This window comes from Aedes albopictus, chromosome 1 (genome assembly GCF_035046485.1).
Source record: "Aedes albopictus strain Foshan chromosome 1, AalbF5, whole genome shotgun sequence".
NCBI classification, from domain to species: domain Eukaryota; kingdom Metazoa; phylum Arthropoda; class Insecta; order Diptera; family Culicidae; genus Aedes; species Aedes albopictus.
Window position 1 is genome coordinate 175,699,049 of NC_085136.1, and position 23,835 is coordinate 175,722,883.

The 23,835-nt window shown below is 42.5% G+C and overlaps 1 protein-coding gene across 5 annotated transcripts; it reads left to right on the forward strand.

Annotated features, from left to right (window-relative positions):
• The first annotated feature begins 206 nt into the window (after window positions 1-206).
• Window positions 207-23,835, forward strand: LOC109426557 (uncharacterized). Of its 5 annotated transcripts, XM_062845860.1 has the most exons (5): window positions 10,761-14,192; window positions 14,253-14,324; window positions 14,388-14,451; window positions 14,504-21,181; window positions 21,242-23,754. In XM_062845860.1, exon 4 carries the CDS (start codon window positions 14,574-14,576, stop codon window positions 16,278-16,280), a length of 1,707 nt encoding a protein of 568 aa, XP_062701844.1. In that variant the 5' UTR covers window positions 10,761-14,192; window positions 14,253-14,324; window positions 14,388-14,451; window positions 14,504-14,573; the 3' UTR covers window positions 16,281-21,181; window positions 21,242-23,754. The 5 variants fall into 5 exon arrangements, with proteins under 5 accessions (XP_062701843.1, XP_062701842.1, XP_062701844.1 ...); XM_062845859.1 differs by having other exon boundaries at window positions 207-14,324; window positions 21,242-23,835; XM_062845858.1 differs by lacking the exon at window positions 21,242-23,754 and having other exon boundaries at window positions 207-14,192; window positions 14,504-21,233.

Genomic DNA, 23,835 nt, shown 5'->3' on the forward strand with positions numbered 1-23,835 from the left:
CTAGTGTTCCTATAAGCTTCCATTTCAGTCTGAACGTCGTATATATCGCGTTCTGGACCACCTAGAAGGATACTGTCTTCGGCAAACTTCCTCAGAAGACTAAGAGCATTCACATAGATAACAATTTAGTTCGAAAATCACTCACTGCATGGCGCTAGTGTTCCTATGAGCTTCCATTTCAGTCTGAACGTCGTATATCTCGCGTTCTGGACCACCTAGAAGAATACTGTCTTCGGCAAAGTTGCTCAGAAGTCTAAGAGCTTTCACATAGTAAACAATTTAGTTCGAGAATCACTCACTGCGTGGCGCTAGTGTTCTTAGGAGCTTTCAGTTCAATCTGAACGTCGTATATCTCGTGTTATGAACCACTTAGAAGGATACTGCCTTCGGCAAAGTTGCTCAGAAGTCTAAGAGCTTTCACATAGTAAACAATTTAGTTCGAGAATCACCCACTGCGTGGCGCTAGTGTTCCTATAAGCTTCCAGTTCAGTCTGAACGTCGTATATCTCGCGTTCTGGACCACCTAGAAGGATACTGTCTTTAGCAAAGTTGCTCAGAAGACTAAGAGCTTTCACATAGGAAACAATTTAGTTCGAGAATCACTCACTGCGTGGCGCTAGTGTTCCTATAAGCTTCCAGTTCAGTCTGAACGTCGTATATCTCGCGTTCTAGACCACCTAGAAAGATACTGTCTTCGGCAAAGTTCCTCAGAAGACTAAGAGCTTTCACATAGGAAATAATTTAGTTCGAAAATCACTCACTGCGTGGCGCTAGTGTTCCTATAAGCTTCCAGTTCAGTCTGAACGTCGTATATCTCGCGTTCTAGACCACCTAGAAATATACTGTCTTCGGCAAAGTTGCTCAGAAGACTAAGAGCATTCACATAGATAACAATTTAGTTCGAAAATCACTCACTGCGTGGTGCTAGTGTTCCTATAAGCTTCCAGTTCAGTCTGAACGTCGTATATCTCGCGTTCTGGACCACCTAGAAGGATACTGTCTTCGGCAAACTTCCTCAGAAGACTAAGAGCTTTCACATAGGATACAATTTAGTTCGAAAATCACTCACTGCATGGCGCTAGTGTTCCTATGAGCTTCCATTTCAGTCTGAACGTCGTATATCTCGCGTTCTGGACCACCTAGAAGGATACTGTCTTCGGAAAAGTTGCTCAGAAGTCTAAGAGCTTTCACATAGTAAACAATTTAGTTCGAGAATCACTCACTGCGTGGCGCTAGTGTTCTTAGGAGCTTTGAGTTCAATCTGAACGTCGTATATCTCGTGTTCTGGACCACTTAGAAGGATACTGCCTTCGGCAAAGTTGCTCAGAACAAATAATTTAGTCCAAGAATCACTCACTGCGTGGCGCTAGTGTTCTTAGCAGCTTCCAGTTCAGTCTGAACGTCTTATATCTCACATTTTGAACATCTTAGAAGGATACTGCCTTGCGAAAAGTTACTCGGCAGATTGAGAGCTTTCAAATAGAATACAATTTAGTTCGAGAATCACTCACTGCGTAGCGCTAGTGCTCTTGATTGCTTCCAGTTTAGTCTGAACGTCGTTTATCTTGCGATCTGGACCACTTAGAAAAGTAACTTGGGAAAAGTTACTCAGAAGATTGATAGCTTTCACATAGAATACAATTTAGTTCGAGAATCACTCGCTATGTGGCGCTAGTGCACTTGGGAGATTCCAGTTTAGTCTGAACGTCGTATATCTCGCGATCTGAACCACTTAGAAGGATACTGTCTAGGGAAAAAATGATCGAAAGACTAAGAGCTTCCGCATAGAAAACAATTTAGTTCAAGACGGAATCTACTTCAGGATTCCCTTGTGAAATTTCAGTAGCAATTCCTTTGGAAAGTCATTCGGTAATTTCTTGAGGGTGCCTTCAGCTATTTCAACATTCAAACGTATTTGGAAATTGCTTCTTGAAATGTTCTGAATTTTAATGTTTGATGGTCTTCTTGAAAATACCTTGATTTTTGGAAATTCCTAAGGTAATTCCGATGAGCTTTTCTCCGGCCATGCCATTGTGTTTTTTTTTTTCATTTTGTGAGGAGTATCTAATTGAATTTCCAAAGTAATAACAAACGAAATTCTGTAAGGATTTTCTAAAGGAGTTTCCAATGCTGAAAGAATACTGAAGAAATTTTAAAAAATTCAATTTTGCAAAGAGCTGTCGAAAGAATAACAAAAGTAATTGTCAGCTAAATTTCCAAAGGGATTGCAGATAAAACTTCCAAAGAAAGCCGGTATGAACCTGCCTACGGCAGAAAATTCCCGAATAAAGAGATAAAAGAAAACTTCCAAAGAAATTGATAAAGGAAATCCCGTAAGAGTTGCCTGATAAGTTTGCACACCTTCTTCAGCCAAAGACCACAGACTGTATATAACTTACACTAGACAACGGATTACATGTAAGACTGTAAGATATCCAGTGGCTCAATGAAGAAGTTTCCGTTTGGCGAAAATTTTCTCCCGACCGGGATGAGAATCGAACCCACAATTCGTGGCTTACAATACGCCTAAAAGGCTGGCGTTACTAACAGTACAATCACGAACCCCACAGTTATGCTGTAGGTATTTTCAAATATTACTGCTGAGAAATTTCCAAAAGATTTATCGAACAAAATTTCAAAGAATTGCCGAAATAGAAAACCCAAAAAACTTATATGAAGTTTTGGATCAAATCCACTAAATATTGCTAAAGGATTTTCAAAGAATTTGCTGAAGAAATTCCGCCAAAAGGAAATTCGAAATATTTTCGCAGAGTTACTTTTACGGAATTCGCCAAAACGATTTGCAAAAGAAATACCGAATCAGTAAGAATTGGCACATATGTTTCCAAAAGAATGTTACAAATATTCCTAAAGTAATAAGCATAGGGTTTTCCAATTGAATTGTAAAAAAAAAAAAGAACTTTCAGACGGGGTTCCCAAAGAAATTTCCGTAGAAGAAATTTTTTGAAAAAGTCCACAAAGCCATTGCCGAAGCAAATGTTACATAAGTTCCTGAAAAATCTTGAAAACTTTCACCAAAGAATTTTTTTATCTATTCGTATAATTGGAAGGCACAAGCGCCACATGGGCATAACTGAGCCAAAATCTTTTGTTATTACATTGATTTTACATTTTTCAATTTATTACTGCCTTAAAACTATGTTAGTTTGGGAAGCCGAAGTACTCGCGGCTGTTTCGAGGTTAAGGATTGAAAATAAAATAAAATAAAATAAAATAAAATTGGGAAGGATGGATTAATGGGTTTAAAACAAAATTTTTTGCTTACTTATTCTAAAAACATTGATGGGTCAAATTGTCCATATCTGTAACGGAACCAAAAAGAAAGGACTTTATCGGAAGACAACGACAAGAAGGGGACAAAGGGAAGGCGGGCGACGACAGACAGGGGCGTACAACAAAACCAAAAGGCGGACAACGAAAACAAGGTACATAATACATCAAACTCTGACAACAACACGTTACAAAAGCTGGTAAATCAGGTTCATGTATTCCAAATCAAGTCCTGCCAACACTTCTCTAACGGGTTTCTGTTGTTTTCCTCGGACCCGGAGAATTTCATGCAGCTCAAATCTGACCTCAGGAATTGCTGCACAGATATCCAAAGTCGTAACTGAAAAAAAAATCCGAATAAACTGCATGACCCGAGATTAAACTGACAGCTCCAAAGAGCACAAGTACCACGTTGTGAGAAAATTTTGAAATAAACTTTCAATGTAAAAGCTTCTTTTCTTCTTGGAAGGTTTTACAAACATAGTAACACGGATACACAACGATTATATCAAGCTTTCAGCTACTAAGAACAATACAACCCAAAAATTTTTAACTAAAATTTGCCGAGTTAAAATGTTAAGCAAAATATTTGTGAAAATTCAGCAAGGTTTGCTGATCTGTTCAGTCAAATCTACTGATCACCATCAACGTTTTGCTGTAACTCAGCAAATTTTGCCGAAAGTTCAGCAAAAAAGCTTAATCTTTCAGCTCATCAAAATTTGGCTGAAAGCGTCTTGGTGTGTAGCATCACATCATGAAAACTCTTAGTCTTCTGAGTAACTTGGTCGAAGACAGTATCCTTCTAAGTGGTAGAGAGCGCGAGATATACGACGTTCAGACTGAACTGGAAGCTCTTAAGAACACTAGCACCACGCAGTGAGTAATTTTTGAACTATTTTTTTCCTATGTAAAAGCTCTTAGTCTTCTGAACAACTTTGCCGAAGACAGTATCTTTCTAAGTGGTCCAGATCACGAGATATACGGCATGTAGACTGAATTGGAAACTCCTAAGAACAATAGCGCCACGCAGTGAGTGATTCTCGAACTAAATTGTTTACTATGTGAAAGCTCTTAGTCTTCTGATCAACTTTGCCGAAGACAGTATCCTTCTAGGTGGTCCAGAACACGAGATATACGACGTTCAGACTGAACTGAAAGCACCTAAGAACACTAGCGCCCCGCAGTGAGTGATTCTCGAACTAAATTGTTTTCTATGTAAAAGCTTTTAGTCCTCTGAGTTACTTTGCAGAAGACAGTATCCTTCTAAGTGGTCCAGATCACGAGATATACGACGTTCAGACTGAACTGGCAGCTTATAGGAACACTAGCGCCACTCAGTGAGTGATTCTCGAACTAAATTGTTTCCTATGTGAAAGCTCTTAGTCTTCTGAGTAACTCTGCCGAAGACAGTATCTTTCTAGATGGTCCAGAACGCGAGATATACGACATTCAGACTGAACAGGAAACTCATAGGAACACTAGCACCATGCAGTGAGTGATTCTCAAACTAAATTGTTTTCTATGCGAAAGATTTTATTGTTCTGAGCAACTTTGCCGAATGGCATAATCCTTCTAAGTGGTTCAGAACACGAGATATACGACGTTCAGATTGAACTGAAAGTTCCTAAGAACACTAGCGCCACGCAGTGAGTGATTCTCGAACTAAATTGTTTTCCATGCGAAAGATTTTAGTCTTCTGAGTGACTTTGCCGAAGACAGTATCCTTCTTAGTGGTCCAGAACACGAGATATACGACGTTCAGACTGAACTAGAAACACCTAAGAATACTAGCGCCACGCAGTGAGTGATTCTCTAACTAAATTGTTTACTATATGAAAGCTCTTAGACTTCTGAGCAACTTTGCCGAAGACAGTATCCTTCTAGGTGGTCCAGAACGCGAGATATACGGCGTTCAGACTGAAATGGAAGCTCATAGGAACAAAAGCGCCACGCAGTGAGTGATTTTCGAACTAAATTGTTTTCCATGCGAAAGATTTTAGTCTTCTGAGCAACTTTGCCGAAGACAGTATCCTTCTAAGTGGTCCAGAACACGAGATATACGAAGTTAAGACTGAACTGAAAGCTCATAGGAACACTAACGCCATGCGGTGAATGATTCTCGAACTAAATTGTTTTCTTTGCGAAAGCTTTTAATGTTCTGAGCAACTTTGTCGAAGACAGTATCCTTCTAGGTGGTCCAGAACGCGAGATATACGACGTTCAGACTGAACTGGAAGCTCATAGGAACACTAGCACCATGCAGTGAGTGATTCTCAAACTAAATTGTTTGCTATGCGAAAGATTTTATTGTTCTGAGCAACTTTGCCGAATGGCATAATCCTTCTAAGTGGTTCAAAACACGAGATATACGACGTTCAGATTGAACTGAAAGTTCCTAAGAACACTAGCGCCACGCAGTGAGTGATTCTCGAACTAAATTGTTTTCCATGCGAAAGATTTTAGTCTTCTGAGTGACTTTGCCGAAGACAGTATCCTTCTAAGTGGTCCAGAACACGAGATATACGACGTTCAGACTGAACTAGAAACACCTAAGAATACTAGCGCCACGCAGTGAGTGATTCTCGAACTAAATTGTTTACTATATGAAAGCTCTTAGACTTCTGAGCAACTTTGCCGAAGACAGTATCCTTCTAGGTGGTCCAGAACGCGAGATATACGGCGTTCAGACTGAAATGGAAGCTCATAGGAACAATAGCGCCACGCAGTGAGTGGTTCTCGAACTAAATTGTTTCCTAAGTGAAAGCTCTTAGTCTTCTGAGGAAGTTTGCCGAAGACAGTATCCTTTTAGGTGGTCCAGAACGCGAGATATACGACGTTCAGACTGAACTGGAAGCTTATAGAAACACTAGCGCCACGCAGTGAGTGATTTTCGAACTAAATTGTTATCTATGTGAATGCTCTTAGTCTTCTGAGCAACTTTGCCGAAGACAGTATCCTTCTAGATGGTCTAGAACGCGAGATATACGACGTTCATACTGAACTGGAAGCTCATAGGAACACTAGCGCCACGCAGTGAGTGATTTTCGAACTAAATTGTTTCCTATGTGAGAGCTGTCACTCTTCTGAGCAACTTTGCCGAAGACAGTATCCTTCTAGGTGGTCCAGAACGCGAGATATACGACATTCAGACTGAACTGGAAGCTTATAGGAACACTAGCGCCACGCAGTGAGTGATTCTCGAACTAAATTGTTTCCTATGTGAAAGCTCTTAGTCTTCTGAGCAACTTTGCCAAAGACAGTATCCTTCTAGGTGGTCCAGAACGCGAGATATACGACGTTCAGACTGAACTGGAAGCTTATAGGAACACTAGCGCCACGCAGTGAGTGATTCTCGAACTAAATTGTTTACTATGTGAAAGCTCTTAGACTTCTGAGCAACTTTGCCGAAGGCAGTATCCTTCTAAGTGGTTCATAACACGAGATATACGACGTTCAGATTGAACTGAAAGCTCCTTAGAACACTAGCGCCACGCAGTGAGTGATTCTCGAACTAAATTGTTTACTATGTGAAAGCTCTTAGACTTCTGAGCAACTTTGCCGAAGACAGTATCCTTCTAGGTGGTCCAGAACGCGAGATATACGACGTTCAGACTGAAATGGAAGCTCATAGGAACACTAGCGCCATGCAGTGAGTGATTTTCGAACTAAATTGTTTCCTATGTGAATGCTCTTAGTCTTCTGAGGAAGTTTGCCGAAGACAGTATCCTTCTAGGTGGTCCAGAACGCGAGATATACGACGTTCAGACTGAAATGGAAGCTTATAGGAACACTAGCGCCACGCAGTGAGTGATTTTCGAACTTAATTGTTATCTATGTGAATGCTCTTAGTCTTCTGAGCAACTTTGCCGAAGACAGTATATTTCTAGGTGGTCTAGAACGCGAGATATACGACGTTCAGACTGAACTGGAAGCTTATAGGAACACTAGCGCCACGCAGTGAGTGATTCTCGAACTAAATTGTTTCCTATGTGAAAGCTCTTAGTATTCTGAGCAACTTTGCCGAAGACAGTATCCTTCTAAGTGGTCCAGAATGCGAGATATTCCACAACTACTGGCAAAATGTAGTGCTATCCCACATGTCCGACATGGTGCCCTGTGTAGCAGATTCCCGGTGGCCAATGATCCCGGAACCACTATTTCAACATATCAACACATTCTTGACGTAATTATCTATCAAATAAGACTTTGGTCATTTGAATTGGTGAAAAAATCATCATTCTATAAGAGTTTGATTTTCTGGGTCATAATGACCCCAATGCATTATTCGTAACTTTTTTTGTGGCGCCATTTTGGTTTCACCTTAAGAAATTTTTTTTTTTTTTTCAAAAGACTCGTTTCTGCAAAATATTAAAAGTCAAGAAGTTTCATTACGATAAGTTAACTAACAAAAGAGATATTAATGCTTGAAATCGCGTTTTGGGTCATAATGACCCTAATGCACGACGAAGGTTAAGACTATCGTAGTTGGTGAAAAAAAAATTATATGCACCATTTTTGCAATTCTTGCACCTTGGATCTTACCACGCAATGTTGAGAATCACTGAGCCATGGGGCACCATTAACACATACAATTTCTTAGTATCTCATGCACAACCATGATGTTCTCAGAATCATCTAGGCTAAACTCACGCACCATCTTCTAACTAATCAGTGATGTCAGCACCATATTCGAATAACATGCACCATTTTGGCATTTCGTATTCCAAAACTATATTCCATGTACGTGAACCATGGTGACTTCAGCACCACATTGAATTTTAAGCACCATTTTTGCAATTCGTGCACCTAGCCATACAAAATAACGAGTATCACTGAATAACAGTGACGACTAATACAGCACACTAACATCATGCACCTTCTTCAAAGCTTTCAATACACCATCATGATGTCCAAAGAATGATCTAGGTATCCACGTACTATGATGATCGCATGAAATGTCTTTTTATCAATTAAGTATCTAATACCTCATACTGATATGCACCATCATGAAACTTCATGCACCATCACAGCTCTTCAAGCACCATTTCAGCGTTTATCATATCATCTAAAGCACCGTAATGCCGTGAGCATCACATAAAATACATTTTTTGTATGCTATGCACCATTTTTGCAATTCGTGCAAATAGCTTTAAGCTGATAAGCTTTAGAAAACGGTGACAACTAATGCATCATCTAGCATCATGCACCTTCTTCAAAGCTTTCAAGCCACCATTTTGACATTCACTATATCATCTGTAAGCCCCTCGGCTGCTCAGAGGGATAATTGTGGGTGGGAAATTATGTTGAGCACAGGTCGCTTATTATGATTAGCACCGTCACAAATACTTACAACACTCCTTCGCCACTCACCTAGGCGGGAGTCGGATCCTGAAGTTCAAACGACAAAGCAATCCGAACCAAGGTGGAAATTTGTTTACAGCGGACTAATAAGATCGAGGGTGAGAACCCTTATCGGGGCACGGTAAAATCCCGGTAATCAGACCGTATATAATGTAGGGCTTGCGTTCTTAAAGAAATGCCAACTACCAAAATTTCATCTTACAAATCTAGATATTTATTGGCCCACGCAGGGGCATATAAATTTAGTTTTGGTTTAACATGCTTTTTATGGGTGTACTTGCGGTTTTTGGGGGATGCTAGCGTTGGAGGGCCCTCCGACAGCAGGTGGCACGATGTTGCAGCAGGCGACTGGACTCGGGACTAGGTGGTTTGCCGGTGGACTGGACGAGTTTGTCCTTGGGGCCCGGCGGATTGCCGGCGGAATGGACGTTGCACCCTTGGTTCACGGATTAGGTGCTTCTGTACCGACGGTCTGTCGGCTTGACGGATCTCGGGACCCGGCGGCTTGCCGGTGGAAGTTTCTGTACCGACGGTCGGTCGGCTTGACGGACGATGGTAGAAAGGACCTGGGGACCCGGCGGCTTGCTCGGGACTAGGCGGTTTGCCGGTGAACTGGACGGGTTTGTCCTTGGGGCCCGGCGGATTGCCGGCGGAATGGACGTTGCACCCTTGGTTCACGGATTAGGTGCTTCTGTACCGACGGTCTGTCGGCTTGACGGATCTCGGGACCCGGCGGCTTGCTGGTGGAAGTTTCTGTACCGACGGTCGGTCGGCTTGACGGACGATGGTAGAAAGGACCTGGGGACCCGGCGGCTTGCCGGCGAAATATACGGCGCACCCATGGCCAACGGATGAGGGCGGGCTTCTGTACCGTCGGCCGGTCGGTTCGGCGGCGGATTCCAACAAGGACTTCGAGACCCGGCGGTTTGCCGATGGACTGGACGGCGGTCCGGATTGGCGAGAGGTTGGTGGCTTGGCTGGTTGGCGGTCGAGAGCGGGGGCTGGCCGTATCCTAGGCCGGACTCGGATGGGGAGGCTTCGACGCCGGCGGCTGGCCGATGTGGTGCTATTCTGACGGGTTGGCCGGCTTGAAGCAACGGTGAGGTGGTATGGCTGGATGTCGGTGGTCTCTGCGAACGACGCGAGGGTAATGGCCGTGATGGCCAATCACGTGGTGGCCGTGGCTACTTTTCAAGATGGCGGCGGTGTGTTGGCTCTCGAAGACCTGACAAAATGGCGTCGATCGCTGTCCTAAACGACCCCAAGCCCCGACACGTGGTGGTTTCGAGTCGTCCTGTCGAGAATCCGAAAAAGCTCCGGAAGGCGATTCCGGGCACAGAAAAAGAAAAGGTCCAGTTTTGGACCTAATCCGGAATGATTAGCACAGCACTAATACGGTCAGTTCCCCTCTTACACCCCCACAAGTACACCACTTATGAACAATGGGCTTATTTTGTTACCTTTTCTTTGATGCGATTCCTTTTTCTATGGTCGTTGGTTGGCTTATTGTCTTTCCTATCGGTTTAACCTTAGTTTTAACCCGTTTCGGTCCTAGTTGGGAATTTAATTTCAAAAAATCACTGTGACTTCATTTTCCAACCGATTTTTACGAAATTTTGTACGAAGATCGCGCTACATCTCTAGTTGTATGGAAAAATTTTTAATTGGTATTTTGGTCCTTGGGGTCTGAGTTATTGAAGGGGTTATATGGGTCAAATCAGGTCAAAAATGGACCAACTTCCTTTTAACCACTGATTACTTGTAAAAAACACATGCAATATGATTGCAAACATGTTCAATTATCTTTTTATTATTACAGACGCATAGTTTGAGTAAATTGGGATTGTCTGGTTTTGGTTCCGGATGTTCCGGATCGCGTTTAAGGTGCGTTCGGATGACACTTCTCAAACGTTCCCTACACATGACATTTTTTCTCGCATAATTCTAAAAACAGGCTTGTCATGATTTATTCTTCATAATTTTGTATGCTAAGTATATTGAAGGAATATTCAAAGGTTTTTTTTTGGCATATTGGCCGCCATCCCGGATGTTCCGGGAACCTGGGACCATCCGGGGAAGTGGCCATTTTCCAAACAGTTATGAAACATGGCTTGCGACATATCAATCTTCATGATTTTGCAAAACAAGTTTGTTAGAGGAGAATTTAAAGGTTTTTGGACACATTGGCCACAATTCCGTATGTTCCGGGAACCTGGAACCACTCGGGGAAGTGGCCATTTTCCAAACTGTTATGAAACATGGATTGCGACATATCAATCTTCATAATTTTGCAAAACAAGTAGGATAGAGTAGAATTCAGAGGTTTTTGGACATATTGGCCACCATCCCGGATGCTCCGGGAACCTGGAACCACCCGGGGAAGTGGCCATTTTCCAAATTGTTATGAAACATGGCTTGTGACATATCAATCTTCATGATTTTGCAAAACAAGTATGTTAGAGGAGAATTTAGAGGTTCTTGGGCATATTGGTCACAATTACGGATGTTCCGGGAACCTGGAACCACCCGGGGAAGTAGCCGTTTTCCAAACAGTTATGAAACATGGCTTGCGACATATCAATCTTCATGATTTTGCAAATGAAGTATGTTAGAGGAGAATTTAGAGGTTTTTGGACATATTGGCCACAATTCCGTGTGTTCCGGGAACCTGAAACCACCCGAGGAAGTGGCCATTTCTCAAACAGTTATGAAACAAGGCTTGCGACATATCAATCTTCATGATTTTGCAAAACAAGTATGGCAGAGGAGAATTCAGAGGTTTTTGGACATATTGGACACCATTCCGTATGTTCCGGGAACCTGGAACCACCCGGGGAAGTAGCCATTTTCCAAACAGTTATGAAACATGGCTTGCGACATATCAATCTTCATGATTTTGCAAATGAAGTATGTTTGAGGAGAATTTAGAGGTTTTTGGACTTATTGGCCACAATTAAGTGTGTTCCGGGAACCTGAAACCACCCGAGGAAGTGGCCATTTCTCAAACAGTTATGAAACAAGGCTTGCGACATATCAATCTTCACGATTTTGCAAAACAAATATGTTAGAGAAGAATTCAGAGGTTTTTGGACATATTGGCCACCATCTTGGATGTTCCGGGAATCTGGAACCACCCAGGGAAGTGGCCATTTCCCCAAACAGTTATGCGACACGTTTTGCGACAAATCAGTCTTCATGATTTTGCAAAACAAGTATATTAGAGTAGAATTCGAAAATTTTTGGACATATTGGCCACAATTTCGGATGTTCCGGGAACCTGGAACCACCTGGGGAAGTGGCCATTTTCCAAACAATTGTAATACATGGCTTGCGACAAATCAGTCTTCATGATTTTGCAAAACAAGTATGTAAGAGTGGAGTTCAGAGGTTTTTGGACATATTGGCAACCATATCTGGATGTTCCGGGAAAATGGTCACTTCCTTGGATGGCTGCAAAGTCCCAGATCATCCGGAGTATTATCCAATATGTCCACAACCATCTGGATTCTCCTCTAACCTACCTAATTTGCAAAATCATGAAGATTGATATGTCGCAAGCCATGTTACATAACAATTTGGAGAATGGCCACTTCCCCGGGTGGTTCCAGGTTCCCGGAACATTTGGGATGGCGGCCAATATGTTCAAAAATCTCTGAGTTCTACTCTAACTTACTTGTTTTGCAAAATCATGAAGATCGATATGTCTTAAGCCATGTTTCATAATTGTTTGGGAAATGGCCACTTCCCCAGGTGGTTCCAAGTTCCCGGAACATCCGAAATTGTGGCCATTGTGTTCAAAAACCTCTGAATTCTCCTTTAACATACTTGTTTTGCAATATCATGAAAATTGATATGTCCAAAAACCTCTAAATTCTACTCTAACATATTTGTTTTGTAAAATCATGAAGATTGATATGTCGCAAGCCTTGTTTCATAAATGTTTGGGAAATAGCCACTTCCGCGGGTGGCTCCAGATTCCCGGAACATCCGGGGTCGTAGCCAATATGTCCAAAAAACCTCTGAATTCTCCTCTAACATACTTGTTTTGCAAAATCATGAAGATTGATATATCGCAAGGCATGTTTCATAATTGTTTGGAAAATGGCCACTTCCCCAGGTGGTTCCAAGTTCCCAGAACATCCGTAATTGTGGCCAAGATGTCCAAAAACCTATGAAGTCTCCTTTAACATACTTGTTTTGCAAAATCATTAGAATGATATGTCGCAAGCCATGTTTCATAACGATATGAAAAATGGCCACTTCCCCGAGTGGTTCCAGGTTCCCGGAACATCCGGAATTGTGGCCAATATGCCCAAAAACGTCTAAATTCTCCTCTAACATACTTGTTTTGCAGAATTATGAAGATTGATATGTCGCAATCCATGTTTCATAACAATTTGGAAAATGGCCACTTCCCGGGTGGTTCCAGGTTCCCGGAACATCCGGGATGGCGGCCAATATGTCTTAAAACCTCTGAATTCTACTCTAACAAACTTGTTTGGCAAAAACATGAAGATTGATATGTCGCAAGCCATGTTTCATAACTGTTTGGAAAATGGCCACTTCCCCGGATGGTCCCAGGTTCCCGGAACATCCGGGATGGCGGCCAATATGTCAAAAAAAACCTTTGAATATTCCTTCAATATACTTAGTATACACAATTATGAAGAATGAATCATGACAAGCCTGTTTTTAGAATTATGCGAGAAAAAAATGTCATGTGTAGGGAACGTTTGAGAAGTGTCCTCCGAACGCACCCCAAACGCGACCCGGAACATCCGGAACCAAAACCAGACAATCCCAATTTACTCAAACTATGCGTCTGTAATAATAAAAAGATAATTGAACATGTTTTCAATCATATTGCATGTGTTTTTTACAAGTAATCAGTGATTAAAAGGAAGTTGGTCCATTTTTGACCTGATTTGACCCATATAACCCCTTCAATAACTCAGACCTCAAGGACCAAAATACCAATTAAAAATTTTTCCATACAACTAGAGATGTAGCGCGGTCTTCGTACAAAATTTCGTAAAAATCGGTTGGAAAATGAAGTCACCGTGATTTTTTGAAATTAAATTCCCAACTAGGACCGAAACGGGTTAACTGATACAAAAAGTTTCAAATTTAGTTCACATTCCACATTCCACATTCCAACTTAATTTAACAACTGTTTCACCGGATCGTACTATTTTTTGTTCACTAATAACTTCACTACTAATCACGTTTTTGTTCTCTGTAACGTTCTTTTTGTAATCTTATCCTTTATACCTACAAAACACAAGAACACATGTTGCGTCGAGTAAGAGATTGGCCCTTTTAGATTATAAGCGTGCCTCATGCTAACATACGAGAGAATGAATATGTCAAAACAAAGAGATAAAAATGACGAGAAGAACGTGCATGTGGATGGTGAAATTGTTGCGAATGCTAAATAGTGAATTTAACTTGAATTTCTTGAACTATTTCTCATTAAACATAGTGAATTGTATTATTTACCTAGTGGATTCCTATTCTCATGCAATATATTGTTTATATTGGTAAAATTTCTATCCTAAACTAAAATTATATTGTATAACCTAAAATTCCATATTATCCAGATAGGAAACCTAAAATTAGCGCTCTAAAGCACATAATACTCCAAATCTATCTTTCAAATCTGTAAAAGAATCGTAAGTTTCTCTAAAACTAGTGTAAAATTGGATTGCTATTAATATTAATCTCTTAAATTGTAGTGAACCATCTAAATACCCGCTCAGTATCAAGTGCGCTGCTATAAAATTGGTTAAAGACCAATTTGTAAGTCTATTGAACTAAATATGGATACAAATCTAATATAAATAAATTTCAGTCGAGTTGCTCATCGGACAACTACGGAAAGTTTTTTACAAGCTCGAAAATTGCGGCACACTGCACACAGGATGAGCGGAAAGTATTCTAGGGCATCAATGCCGACGTCGCCTCAGAGCTGCAAAGGATGCGATCGTCCCATTCATGCAGACAATATGGTTGCGTGTGACCAGTGCAACAAATGGTGGCACTTCGATTGTGCAAGAGTGCCAGCTTCGATTAGTGAGAGGTCGTGGGTTTGTACATATTGTACCGAGGGCCATAGATCACTAAAGTCATGTAAGTCAACCAGCTCAACAGCCCGTCTACGGCTGCGACAACTCGCGGAAGCAAAAGCGCTTGAGGATCGCATCCAAATCGAAAAGGCTGAAAGGGATCGAGCTTACCTTGCACAAAAACATCAATTAGAAATCGAAGTCGAGTCTGGAGGTACGGAGACATGCAGCAGCAAAAGCTCTGGAACTTCCCATGATCGTCGTAGGATGTTGCAGGATTGGGTGGAAGAGCAAAGCTCCCTAGAAGGCGCAGTAGGTGGCCTAGCGCTGACTGAATCAGGACCGTCGACCGAACTACCGTCCACCGTTCTGAGAACAGGAACAATCCCCAAAACTGTTCCTGGGAATTTTCAATCAACGCCTATCTTCACATCGACTGCGGAACTACCAATAGTACATCGAAGAGCAACAGTGCTGGCCGCAGAGGACGTTGAACCCGACGATCTTGCGCAAGATAAGCAACTAGCCCATGCATCGATGTACGATAATCCGTTGAATATACGTCACGCACCGTCGATCTATTCCAACCGAAGTCAGCTACGTCGGGCTCCAATACACTCGTCCGCTGGTCAAACAATGCCGTTGGCTCCACCGACTAACACGTTCGGCATACTGGAACCAACCGCTTCGGGAAACCATATGATGAGCGAGGAGCTACATACGCTTGCACCAATTCTGAGAACGGAATCACATCGACCTTTACGTGAGGAACATCAACAACGTCTCGTTAATCCAGCGGCACCACAAAGGCTAGAACAATCCCAGTACACTTTCGAGGAAGCTGTACCGGCCGCCCAGCGAAGTACCCCCCAACCCGCACCTAGAGGTCTGTACGCTACCGATCAAGAAATGTTCGCTCAGTGCCATGGTGCTCATGCTCTCTCTGCACATATACACACTGCAGCAAAAGAACAAGATCGGCATGTGAGTTACCACCAACCACATACTCCTTCACGATTGTCGAATGATAGGGGAAATAATCGTCAATTTATATACTCCTCTCAACCGATGGCCGTCCATCATGGTGTGCGTGCGAACGAACACCAGTCCATAGCCGAGCCTACAGTTTCATCGCTACGAGCTTCAGATCCACATAACCAGCAGCGTTCTGTTTACCAACAAAACCAATCAGTGCAACAGCATCCTTCGGTGGGACAGGTCGGTCTAATTAGCGCTCAGCAACTCGCCGCTAGACAAGTGGTTCCCAGAGAATTGCCGAAATTTTCAGGCGACCCCTTGGAATGGCCAATGTTTCTCCAAGCCTTCGAAACAACAACTCAGCTATGTGGTATACAACTCGACGAAAATTTGGCAAGGCTTCAGAAATCTCTCGTCGGTAGTGCTCGAGAAAAGGTCCAAAGCATCCTCACACTGCCGGCGGCTGTTCCAGATATCATTGGCACCCTCCGAGATGAATGTGGTCGGCCCGATCAATTGGTGCACCGACTCCTGATAAGTTGGACACACTCATCACCTTTGGACGCGAGGTCAGCAACCTCGTGACGTATATTGAAGCAGCAAACCTCCAAGCTCACCTTTCCAACCCTATGTTACTCGCTGAGATGGTGTCTAAACTTCCACCAAACCTCCGCCTGGATTGGGAACTGCATTCAAAGTCAACTGGGGACGTATCATTGAAGGCTTTTAGCGAATACGTAGCTACTATAAGGTCTGCTGCATGTCACGTATCATTGCCATCAGAACAGTTCCAGCTCGAAGATTCGCAGATGAGAAAGAAGGACAAGCAGAGCTTCGTCAACGCTCACATCTCCGATGAGACCGAGAAATCGACAGCTACGAATTTTACCGATGTTAAACCTTGTCCAGTATGCTACCAGACCGGACACAAAATACGCGATTGTGAAAGGTTCAAAGACTCATCGGTAGAAGAAAGGTGGAAAACAGTTGAACAGCGTAATTTGTGTAAGCGCTGTCTTGTTGGCCATGGAAAGTGGCCATGCCGAACTAAACAACCTTGCGGGCTGAACGGATGTACTGAGCAACATCACAGATTGCTGCATGCCGATCGAGCTGTAGTCAAAGAGACAGATTCAGATTCATCAGCTCTGGTGTCTACTCACCACTGTCTCGTTCATTCAACATTTTTCAAGATTCTTACTGCCACGCTCCATGGTGCGGGGAAAACAATCAAAACCTATGCCTTCTTAGATGATGGGTCAAGTCATACGCTGTTAGACCAAGATTTAGCTGACGAACTTGGTCTCGACGGAGAACCTGTACCACTTTGCCTTCAGTGGACCGCAAATGTAACCAGGAAAGAACCTAATTCAAGGAAAGTGAGCTTGAGCATTTCAAACGTGAATGGAGGATCCCGATATGATATGTCTGATGTGCGTACCGTGAGAAAACTTGACCTCCCTCGTCAAACCATGGACTACGAACAGTTGTCTGGCCAGTTTCCGCATTTGCTAGGTTTGTCGATTGGGAGCTATCGTGATGCTGTTCCCCGTATACTAATTGGCGCAAACAACGCGAATTTGATATTGGCATTGGCTCGACGCGAAAGAAGAGTGGGTGAACCTGTAGCAACTAAAACGCGTCTCGGATGGACTGTTTTCGGTGGCGCACGAACCGCAACCGAACCCGCCAACCTTATGGTTCACAAATGTGGATGTTCGCAAGACGACGCACTGCAGGAGCTTGTCAAGGATTATTTCGCCATGGATAATTGCGGGGTCAATAGTCCAACTATGGAATCGGCAGAAGATCAGCGTGCAAGGAAAATTCTGCAGGAAACAACCAAACGCACACCATCCGGCAAGTTTGAAACAGGTTTGTTGTGGCTTAGTGATGCTATCGAAATGCCAGACAGCTACCATATGGCTGCAAGGCGACTGAAATGCCTCGAGAGAAGTCTGAATAAAGATCCGGAATTGAAAAAGAAAGTTGATGCCTCGATAGAAGAATATCTACAATTAGGGTATGTACATGTAGCGATTGATGATGAACTTCGCACAACAAATCCAAAGCGCATCTGGTATTTGTCATTGGGAGTGGTACGTAATCCCCGTAAGCCGGACAAGGTACGCGTTGTCTGGGACGCTGCGGCAACAGTGAATGGCGTCTCATTGAATTCCCTTCTCTTGCCTGGGCCTGATTTACTGACGCCTCTACTCACTGTCTTATGTCAATTCCGACAACGACAGTATGCTGTTTCGGCAGATATACGTCAGATGTTTCATCAGCTGAGAATCAGACAAGAAGATCGACAAGTACAAAGGTTCCTGTATCGCTCTGATTCCCAATCTGAACCGACGATAGACATACTGGACGTCGCCACGTTTGGCGCCACTTGTTCGCCGTGTTCAGCTCAATATGCCAAAAACTTAAATGCATCTGAGCACCACAGCAAATTTCCTGACGCAGCAGATGCAGTTGTCAACAACACGTACGTTGACGACTACCTAGATTCTCGGGACACCATCGAAGAGGCTGTTCAATTGTCACTGGATGTACGGGCAATCAACCTAAAAGCTGGATTTGAGTTGAGGAACTGGCAATCAAATTCCAAAGAAATTTTGCGACGTGTTGGGGATAAATGCATTGAACCTGATAAGAGTTTTGCTGTAGAAAAAGCGACACCAATGGAGCGAGTCTTGGGGATGTCATGGAAAACAGAAGAAGATGTCTTCGTATTTTCAGCTCAGTTTCGTGAAGACCTACTGCCTCTTCTGCCAGGCGATATTGTGCCCACTAAACACCAAGTTTTGAGGATAGTCATGAGCTATTTTGACCCACTGGGGATCATAACCAACTATACTATCCATGGAAGGATACTTCTTCAGGACATTTGGCGCTCTAACATCAAGTGGGATGATCCTATCACTGACGGAGACTTCGCAAACTGGCGGCGATGGGTATTACTGGCACCACAGCTTGGCAATGTTATGATCCCGCGTTGCTACTTCCCGGGCTATGGCATTGGCAGCTATGACTCGCTACAGCTGCACGTCTTTGTAGATGCCGGGGACCAGGCCTACGGGGCTGTGGCATATTTTCGTATCGTGGATCGGGGGATACCACGATGTGCTCTCGTAGCTGCGAAAGCAAAAGTTACACCATTGAAACCCGTTTCGACTCCACGATCTGAGCTCAATGCTGGAGTTATTGGAGTTCGACTCATGAAGACGATAGAGAAACATCATTCGTTGGCAATCAAAAAACGGTTTTTGTGGACAGATTCTACGACTGTTCTATCTTGGCTTAGGGCCGATCCTCGCAAATATTGACAATATGTGGCACTGAGGGTCTCCGAAATACTTACCGGAAGCGAGGTGAGTGAATGGTATTGGATCGCTACGTTGAAGAATATTGCTGACAAGACAACAAAATGGGGTCATGGGCCTAATTTTGAACCAGAGTGTGAGTGGTATACTGGACCAAGTTTTCTTCTTCAATCAGAAGCCGAATGGATCATCAAGCAACCAAACATAGAAGATCCACCAGAGGAGCATAAAACGATTAATGTTCATCTAGAAATACCCGTTGATCCGATAATGGACTTCACAAAATTTTCCCAACTTAATCCGTTGCTGAGAAGGTTGGCACATCTACACCATTTTCGACGAAGTTGTGCTCGTAAACCGAGGCACCCATCAACAACACGCAAGGTTCTGCTAACTCAAGAAGACTACGAGGCAGCTGAGAAAAGTCTATGGAGAATTATTCAAGCGCAAGAGTTTCCTAGCGAGATTGACACCCTGAAAGAGAATGCTGCGAAACCTGTGAATGAACGAGTACGTTTGGAAAAATCGAGCTGTTTGGCCAAATTATCACCATTCATCGATAAGGACGGGATTATTAGAATGGAGAGCCGCATTGATCCGAAGGCTGCTTACTACGCTTTCGACTTTCGTATTCCCATTGTGCTTCCAAAACAGAGCCATGTTACGGAGTTGTTGATCCTGCAACATCACCAAACATTCGGGCACGCTAATGTTGAGATCGTTGTGAATGAGTTACGACAGCGGTATTATGTACCAAGGTTACGGACTCTGGTCAAGAGTATAGTGAAACGCTGCATGTGGTGTCGCGTATATCGTGCCGTTCCACACCCACCGAAGATGGCAGCGTTACCTCAACCTCGAGTTCAACCGTATGTACGACCATTTTCCTATGTCGGCGTGGATTATTTTGGTCCGATGATCATCAAAAGAGGCCGCACTAATGTTAAACGCTGGGTGGCCCTCTTTACGTGCTTCACGGTGAGGGCAGTACATTTAGAAGTGGTGCATTCTTTGTCGACTAATTCGTGCAAAATGGCCATCCGTCGCTTCATAGCCCGAAGAGGATCACCGCGAGAAATTTTTAGCGACAATGGGACGAATTTTCGAGGTGCAGCACGAGAGCTGGCAGAGGAAATAAAAAGCATCAACAGCGGAATTGCATCTACATTTACGAATGCAGATACCAGGTGGAACTTCAACCCACCAGCCGCTCCCCACATGGGAGGCGTATGGGAGCGGAAGGTTCGTTCCATAAAGGAAGCTTTCAAATCATTAAGTCATCGTGATAAACTCGACGACGAGGAGTTTTCAACATTTTTGATGGAAGCGGAAATGATTGTGAATTCTCACCCGTTGACACATGTTCCTCTAGATGAACCCAACCAAGAAGTATTGACGCCCAACAGCTTCTTATTAATGGATTCCAGCGGTACCAGAAATAGTGCTACCATATCTGTCAGCGATCCCATATCGCTGAAGAGAAATTGGAAACTCTTAAATCATCTACTGAATCAGTTCTGGCAGACCTGGATTAAGGCCTATCTACCAACCATTGCACAGAGGACGAAATGGTTTGCCGAAGTACGCCCGCTACGAGTCGATGATCTAGTTGTCATTGTCGATGAAGGAGTTCGCAATGGATGGCTACGTGGACGCGTGGTTAAAATATATCAATCGGATGATGGGCAAGTTAGAAAAGTAGATGTTAGAACAGATTCTGGACTTTTTCAACGGGCCGCAACAAAAGTAGCATTACTCGACATACAGAACGATAGTAAGACTAATTAAATATTATGTATTACGGGGTGAGGTGTTGCGTCGAGTAACTTCACTACTAATCACGTTTTTGTTCTCTGTAACGTTCTTTTTGTAATCTTATCCTTTATACCTACAAAACACAAGAACACATGTTGCGTCGAGTAAGAGATTGGCCCTTTTAGATTATAAGCGTGCCTCATGCTAACATACGAGAGAATGAATATGTCAAAACAAAGAGATAAAAAAGACGAGAAGAACGTGCATGTGGATGGTGAAATTGTTGCGAATGCTAAATAGTGAATTTAACTTGAATTTCTTGAACTATTTCTCATTAAACATAGTGAATTGTATTATTTACCTAGTGGATTCCTATTCTCATGCAATATATTGTTTATATTGGTAAAATATCTATCCTAAACTAAAATTATATTGTATAACCTAAAATTCCATATTATCCAGATAGGAAACCTAAAATTAGCGCTCTAAAGCACATAATACTCCAAATCTATCTTTCAAATCTGTAAAAGAATCGTAAGTTTCTCTAAAACTAGTGTAAAATTGGATTGCTATTAATATTAATCTCTTTAATTGTAGTGAACCATCTAAATACCCGCTCAGTATCAAGTGCGCTGCTATAAGTTTGGTTAAAGACCAATTTGTAAGTCTATTGAACTAAATATGGATACAAATCTAATATAAATAAATTTCAGTCGAGTTGCTCATCGGACAACTACGGAAAGTTTTTTACAACACATTATATACACTAAATTCACATAACCTCAAATATAAATTTTATGCGACGCCCACTCACTATCTTGATAGTCTTAGGCGGAGCAAAAGCATTTCCATCAGTTCGGGTTGGTTTTGTTAAGGGTAGGTAGATTTTTTTTGAAAACCGAAGTTAAACGAATTAGGTAGCCATTCGGCTAAAAGAGATGGCCACACTTCCCCTCAAAGAGAGAGTTAGGTCAACTCTCTCAGCCTGGTTGGGATCTTTACTCACACCGCTGTCAATGAGTGTGAGTGCGAGCACTGGAACGAGTGATAATCCAATAAACTGTGGACTTCAACATTGACAACTAAGGATGCAGCCACCAGTGAGGCTGTCAGTGAGATATTTTTCCAGGGTCGGATTTAGGTGTTAGGGGCTCACTGGCAGGTGGGTTTAATGGTGGGAAACTTGTGGAGAAGCCAACAAGGAACACATATGGGACCAGCGGTTACACATCTAGGCATATTATGCACCATTATGATGTGGTTCACAAGTGAATTTGATGCACCATTTTGACATTTCGCGTACAAAATAGCATTCCTTGATCCTGGTCTATGTTGATTTCTGTGTCGTATTGAGTTGTATTGATAAAACTAATGCACCATACAAACATCATGTAGCTCCTTTGTATTCCATGCACCACCATGATGATCACATAAATATCCAAGCACCATCTCACGCGTCATCTAAGCATTTAATTCACATTTGAATTTCATAAGCTCCATTTTGCCATATCGTACACCAAATTGTATTCCATGTTCTTGATCCATGTTGACTTCCGCACCACATTAAATTCTATGCATCATTTTTGCAATTCTTGCATTTTGGATCTTATCACCCAATGTTGAGAATCACTGAATCATGGTGGCAACAAATGCACCCCTGATACATACAATTTCTTAGTATCTCATGCACACCCATGATGTTCTCAGAATCATTTTTAGGCTAATCTCACGCACCATCTTTTAACTAATCAGTGATGCCAGCACCATATTCACCATTTTTGCAATTCGTACACCTAGCCATACACAATGTCGAGTGTCGCTGAATAACGGTGACAACTAATACAGCACACTAACAACATGTACCTTCTTCAAAGCGTCCACAGAATGAACTAGGTATCCACGCATTATGCTGATCTCATGCACTATCTTTTAATCAACTAGAAATCAAATGCATCATACTGATATTCACCATCGTTAAATTTCATGCACCATCAAAGCTTTCCAAGCACCATTTCAGCGTTTATTATATCATCTAGGCGTCTGATGCACCATTATGTTGTGAGCATCACATAAAATACTTTTATTCGGTATTCTATGCACCATTTTTTGCAATTCGTGCACCTAACCATGCAACATGTTGATAATCTTTGAATAACGGCGACAACTAATGCAGCATCATACGCCTTCTTCAAAGCTTTTCATGCACCATTTTGGCATTCATTATACCATCTAGGTATCTTATGCACCATTATGATGTGGTTTACATTTGAATTTGATATACCATTTTGACATTTCGCATACAAAATAGTATTCCACGTACCTGGAACATGTTGATTTCTGTGCCACATTGAGTTTCCTGCACCTTTGCACGAATTGCATGTGCACCTTAATATGAAACATGACGAGTATATCAGAATCATAGCTAATGCACCATACATCTGTACATCATTCATTCCATGCACCACCATGATGTTCACAGAATCATCCAGGCACCATCTCACGCACCATCTTTGAATCAAATATGTGTCTAATTGCGAAATAATGCACCATCGTTAAATTTTATGCATTACCAAAGCTTTCAATGCGTAATCGTGGCGTATATCTGTAGTAATCCGTGAAGGCATTCCAGGAGAAATCCCTGGAGAAATTTCAGGAGGAATCCTTGAAGGACTTTCTGGAGGAATCCCTGAAGGCATTACTTAAGAAGTGCTTGAAAGAATTCTGGAACGTAGCTCTCAAAAACTGAAAGAGGAGTCTAGAGAAATTTCTGTAGAATTTGCAGGGGAAACTACTAAAGGAATTGCTGGAAAAATTATTGAAGGAATTCCCTGGAGGCATTCCCAAAGGAATCCTTGAAGAATTTCCTGGGGGAATCCGTAGAGGAATTCGTGAAAAAATCATGGAGGAATTTGTTGAGAAATATTTTGAAAAACTCCTGGACAAATTTCTGGAAGAGTTCCAGCAGGGGCTCATTAACGAACCCCTGGAGTAAACTCTGGAGGCATTCCTGCAAGAAACCCTGGAGAAATTCCTGGAAGAATTTCTGGAGGATTCTC

What these genes read in the sequence shown, in the direction of transcription:
- LOC109426557 (XM_062845859.1), top strand. Translation starts at nt 16,193, where the DNA reads ATGTGGTCGGCCCGATCAATTGGTGCACCGACTCCTGATAAGTTGGAC.